The sequence below is a fragment of the Ceratotherium simum genome, chromosome 25 (assembly GCF_057802395.1).
Source record: "Ceratotherium simum simum isolate JZ-2026a chromosome 25, ASM5780239v1, whole genome shotgun sequence".
Taxonomy (NCBI): Eukaryota; Metazoa; Chordata; class Mammalia; order Perissodactyla; family Rhinocerotidae; genus Ceratotherium; species Ceratotherium simum.
Window position 1 is genome coordinate 33,187,348 of NC_141924.1, and position 14,206 is coordinate 33,201,553.

A 14,206-nucleotide genomic window follows, 5' to 3' on the forward strand; every position below is an offset into this window, starting at 1 on the left:
ATGTTCCTTTGAGGAAAAATGTTCCCTTTTAGCATAGTGTTTTCTTATCCAGTATGTCTTATGCAGGTTCTATTTATTAAACCTTAAAAATATTCCTAACTTCATTTTCCTGAAGACTTCAGAAATAGAGTCAGATGATCATTGTAAAAGAGAACAGGAGCTCCAGAGGGAGAACTTGAAGTTGTCATCTGAAAATATTGAACTAAAGTTTCAACTTGAACAAGCAAATAAAGATTTGCCAAGATTAAAGGTAAATTTAATGTTCTTTATTACAGTTAGGAAATCTAATACCTGAAAACTTTTTTCTCCCTACTTGTTATATATATATATATCATATTAGCTTATGAAGAAGTCAAAAACTCATATTTGTAGAATATCATGGTGGTGTTATACTTTCTTCATTTGTTCATTTAACAATTATTTGTTGAGGGCCTGCCTTGTGTCAGACACTCTTCTAGGTGCTGGGCATCAGTAATCAAAAAGGTTCTTGGACTTGCAGAACTGACATTCTAGTGGGGAAGGCTGATAATAAACAAATCAATATATAGTGTGTCAGCTGATGTTAAGTGCCAAGGAGAAAAAGTATGGTTGATGTGTAGGGTGTGAATGTGTGTGTTGGGTGGGGATGTGGGGAATTGCTATATAAAATAGGGTAGTAAGGGAAGGCTTTCTTAATAAAATCACTTTTTAGCAGAAAGCTAGGGGACAGATAAGGAAGTGGGTCATACAGATACTGGAAAAAGAGACCCAGACAACAGAAATAGCAAGTTCAAATGCCCTGAGGCAAGAAGATTGTATATTTCATTAACAGTCATCACACTTTAAAATATTAGGATATCTCTAAAATTATAAATAAAGTCTTTAAATTAAAAAAGTATTAGGGGGCTGGCCCCATGGTGTAGCGGTTAAGTGCACGCGCTCCGCTGCTGGCAGCCCGGGTTCAGATCCCCGGCGCGGACCAACACACTGCTTGTCAAGCCATGCTGTGGCGGCATCCCATATAAGGTAGAGGAAGATGGGCACGAATGTCAGCTCAGGGCCAGTCTTCCTTAGCAAAAAGAGGAGGATTGGCGTGGATGTTAGCTCAGGGCTGATCTTCCTCACACACACACACACACACACACACACACACACACACACAAAGCTATAAGAAATTAAATCCAAAATAAGTACAAGGAAGAAAATAATAAAGAGCAGAAATCAGTGAAACGGAAAAACAATAGAAAATAAAAAAATTAAAAAGTATTAGGATAATTGTCTCTTTTAGAAATTTCATTTTATTTTGATGTTTATAAAAAGTTTGTCTTTGGTTTTCCAAATCTTATCCTATTTATGGGAAACTTTTTTTCTCTTGGCTGGCTAATTGTTTCAATTCTATTTTCTAACCTAGAATATTAGCAGTCTGTTAATTCCACTGGTAATTATATAATTAAGCTGTATCCTGCTTCTCATTCTGATTTTTACACTGGTAGAACCAGTGTTAAAAATTCAGTTAGCTGTTGGTCTGTATCATATGGGTAAGGATCTACAAAAGTAATTTAGGGGACAGTAAAATCCAAGTTTGATGTATACTAAGGCAATAATGTGGAAAATATTTCAAGAGAATATTTCTTGAAATTCATGTACAAAATACTCTTGTATTAATATACTCTAATTCAACATATGTCTTTGTTAAAATCCTCCCTGTTGCTGTAGAGACCCGCTTGTTCAGTTGGGCTGTAAGAGGTTGATAGTTCAGATGAATTGTTTGCCTTTCCTTTCTGATGGCTGTAGCTACATTAAATTGTTACGTGTTTGCTTTAATCTTTTAGAATCAAGTAGGAGATTTGAAGGAAATGTGTGAATTTCTTAAGAAAGGAAAAGCAGAAGTTGAGCGGAAACTTGGCCATGTTAGAGGGGTGAGTATGTGAGAATATGCCATACATTTGTTTTGGTTTCAGAAGTGATAAGCCAGAAAAGAGAAAAAAAATGTTTGGTTATGTCATAACAGTAGTGATGTGCCTTTACTAGTGCCTCTGGTTCCAGGTTTTATTCTGCTGCATCTACAATGTAAACTGTCATTAACCTTTCCTTGTGTTTTAAGTTGGTGTACTTTATCAGCTGTCGCACCTTACATGCTTTTTATTTCACTTGGACTCCCATCATCTCTTTTTTCATTGCGTATCCCTCCACGCCTTGAAAATATTTAACTTCCAGGAATCTTCCTTCTGTTCATTGAGGTAACTGCTAACTGCTCCTTGGTTCGATTCTAATATTTTGTAACTATTTTTTATGATATCCATGGCAACTTCTTAGTGTAATGCTCTGTACATATGTTTCCCAATTTTTTTTTTTGTATTCTTGTTTTTCTTCCCATGTTATTTTGTATTCACTTTTTACAATGAATAATTGCTTATGAGGCTAATGCCAAAGATTTAAGCCCTTGTTGACTTCATGTTAGCCAATGGTACAAATGGAAGCAATCATAATGCAAAAACTTATTCAAATAATAATATTAAATATATAATGATTTGGTGACAATATGAAGAGTATTATTAGAAAAGTATTTAGAACAATATCTTGCTGATAATAACCAACATTCATTTCATAAATAAAAATCTTTTTGTTAATTTGGCCTTTTCTATCTACATTAATTAGGACAGTATATATTAAAATTATGTAAAAGTTTATGTTTTAGGGTTATTCATTGCACGATGTGAATACTGACTAAAATGCAAAAAACATATTATTTTATTCAACTATTAAAAAACTTTTTGTTTTAAATTATAAGTAGGTAAACTTGTTAATTTGTGACCCATCTCTTTTGGTAACTCTTCGCCAGGTTTTTTATTTCAGATGTCTCTTCTATTTATATTTGACAGAAACTGATTTTTTTTTTTTTTTTTTTTTTTTTTGCTGAGGAAGATTCACCCTGAGCTAACATCTATTGCCATTCTTCCTCTCTTTGTACTTAAGCCACCACCAAGCATGGCCACTGACAGACAGTGGTGTAAGTCCGCGCCCGAGAACTGAACCCAGGCCGCCGAACTAATGCTAAACTTAACCACTAGGCTATTGAGGCTGGCTGGCCCTGAATTTCTAATCAGTGGCTATTAGGGAAAATTGCCTCTGTTATGCTGCAATTTGAATTTGTTAACACGTGAGCTCTTTAAAGACACAATTTTTCCTTTGTGGTTTTATTCCTTATGAAAAAAACTCTGGTATGCTGGAAAGAATATTAGCTAAATAGAATATTTAGGTTCTTAGGTTTAATCATTTGGAACAGACATCAAGGCTAGACTAAGGTGTTACATATTAGCTGCATGTCTTTAGGAATATCAAATTCTCTGAGTCTTGATTTTCTTGTATGTAAAGTGAGAATTATAATTCCTATCTCATAGGGTTATTGTCATGATGAATTGAAGTAATACAAGGTTTGGCTTCAAATATTAGGAATCAGCAATGAGTATAATAATGAACCTATTATGTTATTGGTATTTTATATTATACTTTCTAAAATATTTGATTAAATGAAAAGCTAACATATTCTTTTGTAGTCTGGTAGAAGTGGAAAGACAATCCCAGAACTAGAAAAAACCATTGGTTTAATGAAAAAAGTAGTTGAAAAAGTCCAGAGGGAAAATGAACAGTTGAAAAAAGCATCGGGAATACTGACCAGTGAAAAAATGGCTAATATTGAGCTGGAAAATGAAAAGTTGAAGGTAATTTTTTAATGTGATTATTTGTATGGAATGTTTTACTATTATAATTTTTATTAATTTTTTTAGAAAAATTTTAAATATACTATATATTTAAATATATAGTATATTGCTATATCTACTGTTTAATGGATGCAGTAGATATTTTACATGAATAGAAAGAACTTGTTGGAGACAAGACTAAGAGTTAAGAGTAGCTCCACTTGGTCATCTTATTATTTCAAGACCACTGGTTCTTAGTTTGGTGGCATAAAATAATTTAACTTTGTCTATTTTCAAAAATACAGATGCCTAAACCCCCAATCCTGAAATTGATTAGATTATTTGGGGGTAGGGCCTACCATAGGTATTGTGACTTTTTTTTTTTAAAGTCATCGTCTCATTCTAATGTGTAGCCAAAATTGGGAAACTCTGTTCTAGATGACCAGTATTAAAGAGAAGGCTTTGATTCTAATCATGTCAAATATGGTCTCTAAAACTACTTTGAATTAAGGTTTATGAATTTACAAGATCATCTTTTATTTTATTTCCTTGTGTTGATAATGTATAGTTTTTTTTATTACTAGGCTGAATTAGAAAAACTTAAAGTTCATCTTGGACGTCAGTTGAGCATGCGCTATGAATCCAAGACCAAAGGCACAGAGAAAATTCTTGCTGAAAATGAAAGGCTCCGTAAAGAACTTAAAAAAGTATGACTTTGATTACTAATTATAATTATTTTGTATGTTAACTAACTAATACATCTTGGAAAAACTTGATGAAGATGTCTATTCAAAGTAGATATTAAGAGATTTAAGAATTGTGTTTTCATACCTACAGTCCTTTCACCATGAAGAACATTGAAAATAAAAAAGTAATAAGGAGGCAGTGTAATGTAGAAGCTACACCTGGGATTCAGATCCTAGCTCTATTTTTTATTAGCTGTGGGAACTAGGGCAAGCTACTAACTCCTCTCTGTTCTTCCATTTCCTCATCTGTAAGATTGGGAATAATAAGTATATCTATTTCACAGGGATGCTGTGGGGTTTAAGTGAGGTAATATTTGTGCATATGACTTAGAACAATGCCTAAAGTACAGTAAGGAGTAAATGAAACTATTAAACAGAAAGTAAAATTTCTATTTAAGTAGCAAAATATATTCCTTGCTCCAGACAAATAGGTATTGTTATTTTTATGAATGATCCAGTGAGTAAATTGAAATTGATATTTTTAAACTAGTTACAGTAGTGAGGTCAGAGTGATACTGTGCTTTAAATGTGGATGTGTAATAGTGGAGATAATCTCTGGTACTTACACATAGTTTGTACTTATAGCTAGTTATGTCAAGTATTAGGGAGTCAAAACAAAACAACTTCTCAATGTGTAAAGACACGAGCGATCTCATTATTCTAAAAATATTACAAACAAATTTGAAGCAGCCAAACAAAAGAAAATGACAAACTTAAAGTAAGCACTACAGTAAAGTACTTGTAAATGTCTTTTTTTAACCTCATGTATGTGATCTGCTATTCTGATTATTATGATCATATTGCTATTTTGGAGTAAAGGAAACATTGGATTTTTGTTGGAATTTTAATCAGCATTTAGAACTCCAGTTTATTTTTGTTTTCTAATTTGTAGTGATAATTTTAAATATATTGCATCTTTGAGAACAGTTATGCTTTGTCATAATATACTAATTAGCTCTTAATGATAGGAAACTGAAGCGGCAGAGAAATTGCGGATAGCTAAGAATAATTTAGAGATATTAAATGAGAAGATGACAGTTCAACTAGAAGAGACTGGTAAGAGATTGCAGTTTGCAGAAAGTAGAGGTCCACAGCTTGAAGGTGCTGACAGCAAGAGCTGGAAATCAATTGTTGTTACAAGGTAGGAACAAATAGCTTAAGAAGTGCAGAAAGTTTAATTAGTTCTAAATTTTGCCATCATTATTTGAAAAGAAAATGACACTATTCTGATTAACTTAGTTCTTTCCAGATGAAATGTTTATGTTTGTTTAAAATGATGCTCACTTAGTTTTCTTCTGTCCTAGCATTGCCAAAGAATCTTTTTCTTCCTTAAAATATTTAACTGACTTGTGTGGCAGGGCGTGGAACCGAGCAGAGCTGGGGCTGGGCTGAGGGCGTCGGAGCCGGTGGGCATCATGAAGTTGCTGTCAGCCGTGAGCCTGGACTGATGGCGCCCGGCTTCTCCTGGGCGCGGCTTTTCTCCACTACAACTCAGCTTCTTTGTTGTGTTCATTTTCGACCTCAAGTGTAAGCCAGGCACCATTGAGCTGTCTTGTCAGTATACCTGTGGCATACTGGATCTCGGCTGTGCTGCAATTTGGGAGTTACATTCTGGGCAGCTTGCTCTTCAGATAGCCCTGCCAGATGAATTCAGCAGCAGCTGTAGTGTCTTTCTGGCACTTGATTTGCTCCCGCCCTGTGAACCTTTCCTACAAGAATGTGCGATTCTTGCCTGTGAAACCAATCTTTGTGGCTATGAAAGAGGTGGTGAGATTTCACAAGTAAACGTTCATATGTTCATTGCCGCTGTCACCACAGGTGGTTCGTCATGACTGTGATGAATCAGTAAAAGGTTCTTGTGTCATTCTCATTTCCAACCTTAAATAGCTCCTTCAGGGAGTATAGAGGCCAGAGACCAATGAGATCCTGCTCCTGTCCTTTCCCATTCAAGTCATCGTGTAGGAAGCTGTGTTCTTTACATCTGCTGGCCCCATTTCAAAAGGCAAGCTCATCTTTATCTTACCATATTCATAGAGTTCCTTATGTCCATCCATCCCCAGTTTCCCCTTCAGTGTCTTCGAGGGCTGCCTCTGCCCTACCTGCTATTTAGAGTTAGAGTGGACTTGATGAGGGGTGGGATGGCAGTCACCATCACTCCAGCTAGTACAGGAGCCTTAGCACTGTGAGGCTACAGCAAGTCCCATAGTGGACCGGCTGCTCTGCACTTGCCCCGTCAACCAAGTCTAAGGAGAAAAGAGAAAGGTTATGCAGGTAGATTACAAGGCAGCCCAGGAGGCCAGGCAGTCCTGGAGAAAGGTCCTTGGTTCCTGTCCTCATACCGTACTGACAGTACTCAGAATCCACGTTCCCAACCTCTAGCCTGCTTTTAATTCTGCCAGAGAGCTAGTATGAAGGCTAAGTGAAATAACGTGTAGTAATGTAAACTTCTTTTGTCTGCTTGGACCCCAGCAGAAGCTCTCAGCCAGCAACCCTGTCACTTGATTTCTTGCTTGGTCCTTTATTTCCTTCTACAATCACACAAGGATTCAGAAAGAAATTTGAGTTACTTTGAGACATATTTATTCAGCAGATATTTACTAAGTACCTGCTACGTGCCAGACTCTTAGATGTATTTCTAAAAGGCCTACTTTGCCTAGGTTCCTTTAGAGAGCCAGGTAGCTTACATGGCTTAGAAACACCTAATTCTCACTGTAACCTTAAGTAAATTACATCTGTTCTGTGAGCTCAAGTTTTTTTTAAATCTGTGGAGATGATAATCCCTGTCCTTCCTTTTCTAAAGCGGGTTCTTTGAGGCTGCAGAAAATATTATTAATATGAAGAGGGTTTATAAACATTTGAGAGGAGCGATGATATTTAACCATAATTGAAGATGACTTGGCATTTTAGATCATATATATGTTTTTAATCCAAGAACTCTACAGGTAACTGAGCATAGAGTAGGTCTTCTGTAACCTCTTTTGAAAAAGACATAAGTCCTAGTAGAAACCACTTGACAGAGAGAAGGCTCATTCTGCTCCTCGGCCTCAAGCCTCCCTAAATCCATCAAAAAATTGCGAAGCTCTGGAGCTGGGATTGCAACGCTCAGCTCAGTCAAGTGGTTTAGAGATCTCTTTTGGGACCCGTGACACGTTGGGTCTTCCTCATGCTGAAATCTTTATAGTTGCTCCATTGTTTACTCAGCAAACTAAAGACACCTCTTCTATATCAGGCCTTATACTGCCAGTCGGACAGGCGGGGTGGTGCGATCAGAGAAGGCCTCTCGGAGGGGGTGGCATTTGAGCAGAGAATTGAATGAGGTAAAGGAGTGAACCAGATATTTCCCCACTGTGGTAGTCTTTGTCAGGCTGAGAAGGTTGCCTTCTAATCTAAGTTTCTAAGATTTATAAAAAACTTTTTGAATGTGTTGAGATAATAATAATTTTCCTTCCTGTCCTGTCCTTACCTGATTTTGTTGCCAAAGCATTCCTTCCTTTCCTCTTCTCTGGAAACGTTACGGTATTATAAGCATTGTCTCCCTTTAAGGTCGTGTGATGCGCTTGTAAAACCATTTGGTGCAATGTTTTAAAAATTTATTTTGGAGTCTGGATTTTTTTTTAAACTATTGATCATTTCTTTAAAGGATACAAGTAGATTCAGATTTTTACAGGCGTCATCCCTCCCCTCACCTATCATATGTCATTTCTGTCACCCGTGCTTTTGCACCTTTTCCCTCTCCAGCAGTGTCTTTTTGGTTTTGTTGTACCCACATACCTCCTTTTTATTGTATGTTTGGGTGTGTGTGTATATGTGTGTGTATGAAATGCTTTAATTTGTGGTCTTTAACGGTATGCCTAAGAATAGCCAATAATACAGAATTTAATATTCCGATGAACTTAACTTTCTATTTTTTTGTTTTGTGACTGAAAAAGGTCTTAATTTTAAACTTTTACAGTGGTCAGATTCAGGCTCCATCCTTGTTTATAACTTAGAGAAACACCTAAACCCTCTATTTCAAATGGCCTGTCTGTTGATTAGGGATACTTATGCTGCTCTCACCTAATGCTAAATCACTATGTAGCAAAAGATTTGACTGGAAGAAACAGTACAATAAGATTTTCTTCATTATTTTTAGTGCAGTAATTGAACTGGCTTTTAAATCGGTGAGAGAAATTCTTTTCCACGTCTACACCATTTTTTTTCCTTTATACCTTTAGAATGTATGAAACCAAGTTGAAAGAATTGGAAACCGATATTGCCAAAAAAACCCAAAGCCTAACTGATCTTAAACAGCTTGTAAGACAAGCAACAGAGAGGGAACAAAGAGTTAAGAAATACACCGAAGACCTTGAGCAACAGGCAAGTCGTGTAATTTTTCTTTACATGATAAAATAATGCATTATATCTCAAGCCCCTCTTGGCATTGTCTGATGTAGATAAAAAGCCCCTAGAAGGCCCGCCTAAGTAAATGGCACCACCCTTCACCCATTTGTTTAAGCCAAAAACCTAGATCATCAACTCCTTTCTTTCTCTCATACCCCACATCTTTTTTATTAACTCACGTCAGCTCTGTTTTCAAAATATATCACAAATCTGAGGACATCTCAGTGGCTCCAACATTGCCAGTCTAGTCCAGGCTGATGCCTCACACCTGAACTATGGCAGTAATTTCCTAACTGGTCTCCCTGCTTCCACTCTTGCCTTGTTTCACCTTCTCCCTGTCCCTGATCTATTCTCCACATAATCCTTTTAAAGCATAATGTAAAACTTAGTAGTCCCATCCTTAGAATCCTCCAGTGGTTTCCCTTTACCCTAGAATAAAATCCTAAAGTTCTCTTTTTTGTTTTGGGTGAGGAAGATCAGCCCAGACCTAACATCTGTTGCCAATCGTCCTCTTTTAGCTTGAGGAAGATTGTCCCTGAGCTAACGTCTGTGCCAGTCTTCCTCTATTTTGTATGTGGGACGCTGCCACAGCATGGCTTGATGAGCAGTGTGTAGGTCCACACCTGGCATCCGAACCCACGAACCCTGGGCCACCAAAGCAGAGCATGCGAACTTAACTACTACGCCACCGGGCTGGCCCCCCGAAGTTCTTTTCATAGCCTATAAGGACCTGCCTGGCATCAGGTTTCCTCTCCAGCCTCATCTTGCTTTTCCCCTCATTCACAATGTTCTAGCCACACTGACCTTCTTTCAGTCTTTTGGACAAACCAAACTCATTCAAGCTTTAAGGCCTTGCACTTGTTTCCCTTGTTTAGAATACTATTCACCCAAATATTCCCAGAGCTCACTCCCTCACTTCATGTCTCTGCTTAAATGGAGGCTCCTCAGACCTTCCCTAACCCTACACCACCTTCCATCACTCTCTGTCCTCTCACCCTGGGTTATTTTTCTTGATACCCCTTCCTTCCATCTGGCACTGTTACCACATCACATGCTGTTTGTCCTCCTCCACTAAAAATTAAGGATCACAGGAACATGCAGGCAAGAATTTTGCCTATTCTTTTCACTGTGGTATCCTCTATGCCTAGGACAATGCCTGGTATGCAGTAGTTACTCAATAATTGTTGAATGAATAGTGACTAGAATACCATAGCTGTGTGCCCATATGTGCTTTTGAAAACCCAACTTTTAATATCATGCTTTATTGAAAATGTGTATCTTTATAAAACTTCGTATTTCCACGTCAAACTTTGCCTTCTAATTTTCATTGTGCCCGAAGATTGAGATTCTCAAACATGTTCCTGAAGGTGCTGAGACAGAGCAAGACCTTCAACGGGAGCTTCAAGTTCTTAGGTACATTATCTGTTCGTATTTTATTTTTTATTATCTTTTAATATAACCAGGTTTGCTATATCTAGAGAGTCTGATTTTTCAACCTTGCTGTCTAATAGGCTTATCAGCCTTATTTCTTCCTTCTGATGCCAATCACTGTATCTTTTACCTAATAAATACTGAAAAAAGGGTAAACCAGAAACTAATATAGGTGTCAATTTGTAATTTAGTTTAAACTTTCTTAATAGCACATAATGTATTAAACCTTAGCTTCCCAGAGGTAAATATTGACAAAAGAGAAAACAAAACTCTTTACTTTCAGGGTTCTGTGTAGCACACTCTCATGAGCCTTCCCCAATAAGAAAACTACTCTTGAAAATGGTATCAGGTCAGATTTTAATCAAAACATGAAGAATTCTGATTCTGTGATCTCTATTTGAGAATGGTGGCATTGCAGCAGTGCGAGTAAATGAACAAATGTCTACCTTTATAAATATCAGCACGTTCTAAGCACTGTACATCACACAGTTCATAAGAAGTGCCCATATATTTTGTGGAGTGATGTCTGTTTTTCGTTTAACACATTATCATTGTGTTCTAGATTAGCTAATAGTAAGCTGGAAAAAGAAAAAGCGGAATTAACCCATCAGATAGAAGTTATCCAAGACCCAAGCAGAGCTGAAAGCACCATGCCTGGTAATGTGTGTCATTACATTTATAGTATGTTAGCTAACCCAAGCTTTTAAATTTGGGTGTGCCTTTTTTGATTGTTCACATATTTCTGATAACTGTCTTCCTATACAGTCACATCCTTGATAGAACTTTTTAGAGCTCTTTCCTCCCTGCAACAACAATATTCCCAGTGAACCCTTTGAGTTGTTTGTAATATTGAGTAGCAAGTAGTCAAGTGTTTTTCTCCTTGTGTTCCATCTGGGTGTTACAGATTTAACCACCATACAACGCTAAGCAGTGAAAATACCAGGGGTGTTGCTTCCAGTTTCTAAATATAGGCCCTTTTAAGCCCTCTGAACATTTTCTTCTAAATGTTATTGTCTTTTGTTATTAATGTTAAAACTACATAAAAGTAAACATTGCCTGTATCCTTTTTTTTCTTTTTACCAAGACTATCCTTCTACCCACTTCCATTCCCATCCAGAAGTGGTTAGTAATCATTCCCCTATTCCTGTGTGCATATGCATGCATATATATACATATATATTGAACAGCTGATTCTATTTGCAGATTCTGCGTTTGCAAATTCACCTGATCACTAAAATTTACTTATAACCCCAAGATCAGTACTTGTGGCACTTTTCTGGACATACACAGAGCAGTGACAAATTTAAGTTGTTTGACCCACACTTTCCTGGATGAGGTCCTGTAACAAGGCGATGCTCTGCCTTCTTGTCTCAGCTTTCATAGAGATGACCAGAGGATGGAGACAGTAAGGGGCAGTGCAGCACAGAGCAAGACGCTCTTGTGTGGCCAGTTGGACTGGCCCCCAACTCTGGGGGCCGGCCCAGTGGCACAAGCAGTTAAGTGCACACGCTCTGTGGTGGCAGCCTGGGGTTTGCCACCCGGGCGCGCACCAATGCATCACTTGTTGAGCCACGCTGTGGCGGCGTCCCATATAAAGTAGAGGAAGATGGGCACGGATGCTAGTCCAGGGCCAGTCTTCCTCAGCAAAAAAGAGGAGGATTGACATTGGATGTTAGCTCAGGGGTGGTCTTCCTCACAAAAATAAATAACAAACAAACAAATAAATCCCAACTCTGACACTTGTTAGTGGGGCAGCCTCAAGAGTCATTTGACACCTCTGAACCTCATTTTCTAAAACAAAGAAAATGTAATCTACCAGGATGAGTTGTTTCCAGGAGTTAAGATTATAATCTACATGAGATATATGTGTGTGTATATGTATAATATATATGTTTCCCCTAACAGCAGTGGTTCAACAGTTCCTAATTCATTGTTCGTGTTAACATTGTAGAACATAACGACTGCAAATGAGAATTGATTGTATGTATAGTATATTTGACAGCTTGAGGGAAATGCCAAATTCTGTTCCAAATGATTGTATCAATTTCTATCTGAACAATCTTGGACTATTTCATATAGCTTTTTCAATGTCCTGCCACATAATCCTGTTGCTACAGGTTTCAAGCTATCAAGCTATCATATAAGTATTCAAGCTATCATATAAGAGTTGTACCAGACACTATGCTAAGAGCTTTATAAGCATCCTGTAATTCTATAATCCTGTGTGGTAGGTACTCGTCTCCATTTTACCTGTGAGAAACAGATTCAGATTTTAAGTAACCTGTCTCCAAGGTCACAACAGCCAGAAAGTGGCAGAGGCGCAGGATTAAACCCAAATCTGAAACTCCCAACGTCCGTTCCCTGCTATGGACCACTATGCTCCGTTGCCTCTCGGAGACTCAGATTACACACGTAAATCTGACAGTCTTTCTGAGAGCAGCCAGCTTGGTGTACTAGACTAGACACTGTACCAAAGACCTGTCAATGCTGTTGACATTAGGCAAGTTCTCTCTTCCTAAACCTGTTTCCTGAGAGGGAATTTCTGAACACTCACATTCCTTTTATCTCCTATTTGAAGGAGATAAGGATACCTGTCATATTTCAGATTAAGGCTCAAAATCAAGCCAACACTATTTTGGAAATTCTAAAGCACTATTTTTAAATATAAGTGGTCATTAAGTAACTTTTGGAAAGTGTCACATATAATAATCACTTTTACTGCATTATTTCATTACCAATCTGTATAATATATCGCATCCCACTGTTTAAGACAGTCAACTCTGAAAAATCATTAGCACTTTCTGCAAAGGTAGAGAAGCTTTGAAAAGTGTGATTTTGCTCTGCCTTCCAAAGAATTTTGGGTTCTGCTGACTTATAAGAAAGGATGAGGAAAATATTTCCTGTTTCCAACTTATAATTAGGGGACCACTCCAAGGGCACCTTAATAGAATATGCTCCCTGTCCCATTCATGAAAATTTGTTTGCTGCCCATTATTTTTTTAAACTTCAGCAGTACTTTAAAAAAACTGTATCCTTGAATGGTTGCAAAATAACAAGACACATTATATGTAGTGTTTAAAGAAAATGTTTCTAGGAAAGATGGCAATTAAAGCAAAAATCCTATTTGCCTATTGATTCTCCATATAAAATTAGAGCTGTTAACTCTGGAGAAGGAAATCCAATAAACTGAACTAAAGCCCCTATGCTATATTTGTATACTTTCGTTGTTCTCCCAAAGTATCAGGACTTATTCATCTTTGTATTATCCACTCTGCCCAGCACATTTTTCACAGCGTAATTACACAGTAGATGTGTACTGACCTACAGGGAATAGCCATTGCTGTTGGGTAACAGGAGCATTTGCCCAGCGTATGGTTGTCGCCCCTTACCTAAGGCTTCTTACTCTTCTGTTGTTACTTTTAGTACCTAACAAGTTTTCTTGGTTCTAGAATTTTTCTCTGGAAGATCATTTCTTCCATGTAAAAATTAACCTGACTCTATACTTCTAATACCTAGCAGATGCCTCTTCTCTTTGTCTGCTATGAAATCACAATACCCGATTGATAGAGGCAGCATACAGTGTTTGGTCTGAAGTGTTTTCAGCCATAAAAAGCCACATTTTCCAGGCTCTACGTTTCGTATGTTTTCTCCTTATTTCTAAAATGAATCTTTTATCTTGAACTTATTCAGAGTGGGAAAAAGCTGAGTCTAATTTTTATAATTTGTTTAGCAGCTCCTGATCAACTAAAGGAAAAGGTAGAAGACCTAGAGACACAGCTCCAAACCTCAGATCTAGAAAAGCAGCATTTGAAGGTAGTTATGTAATTATATCTAATCATAGTAGTATAAATGTTTTATGAAAACTATTTTTATGATCACCATCTCTGAGTTTTAATTATGTAGCCTGTAAATTCCTGGGATTACATTTTATACTTATATTTGACCTTGATATTACAAAGTTCATTTATT

General features: G+C 37.2%; 1 protein-coding gene across 5 annotated transcripts in view; it reads left to right on the plus strand.

Annotated features, from left to right (window-relative positions):
* Positions 1–14,206, plus strand: part of CEP290 (centrosomal protein 290) — an 88,222-nt gene that overhangs the window by 72,395 nt on the left and 1,621 nt on the right. For 2 of the 5 annotated variants that reach the window (XM_087449122.1, XM_087449124.1), the window contains 9 exons: positions 116–250; positions 1,812–1,898; positions 3,537–3,701; positions 4,265–4,387; positions 5,395–5,567; positions 8,641–8,782; positions 10,146–10,219; positions 10,800–10,894; positions 13,968–14,050. In XM_087449122.1, coding sequence (XP_087305248.1) covers positions 116–250; positions 1,812–1,898; positions 3,537–3,701; positions 4,265–4,387; positions 5,395–5,567; positions 8,641–8,782; positions 10,146–10,219; positions 10,800–10,894; positions 13,968–14,050 — 1,077 coding nt within the window. Of the gene's footprint in view, positions 1–115; positions 251–1,811; positions 1,899–3,536; positions 3,702–4,264; positions 4,388–5,394; positions 5,568–8,640; positions 8,783–10,145; positions 10,220–10,799; positions 10,895–13,967; positions 14,051–14,206 lie in introns of those variants that run through there. The other 3 variants (XM_087449123.1, XM_087449125.1, XM_087449127.1) reach the window with 2 other exon arrangements.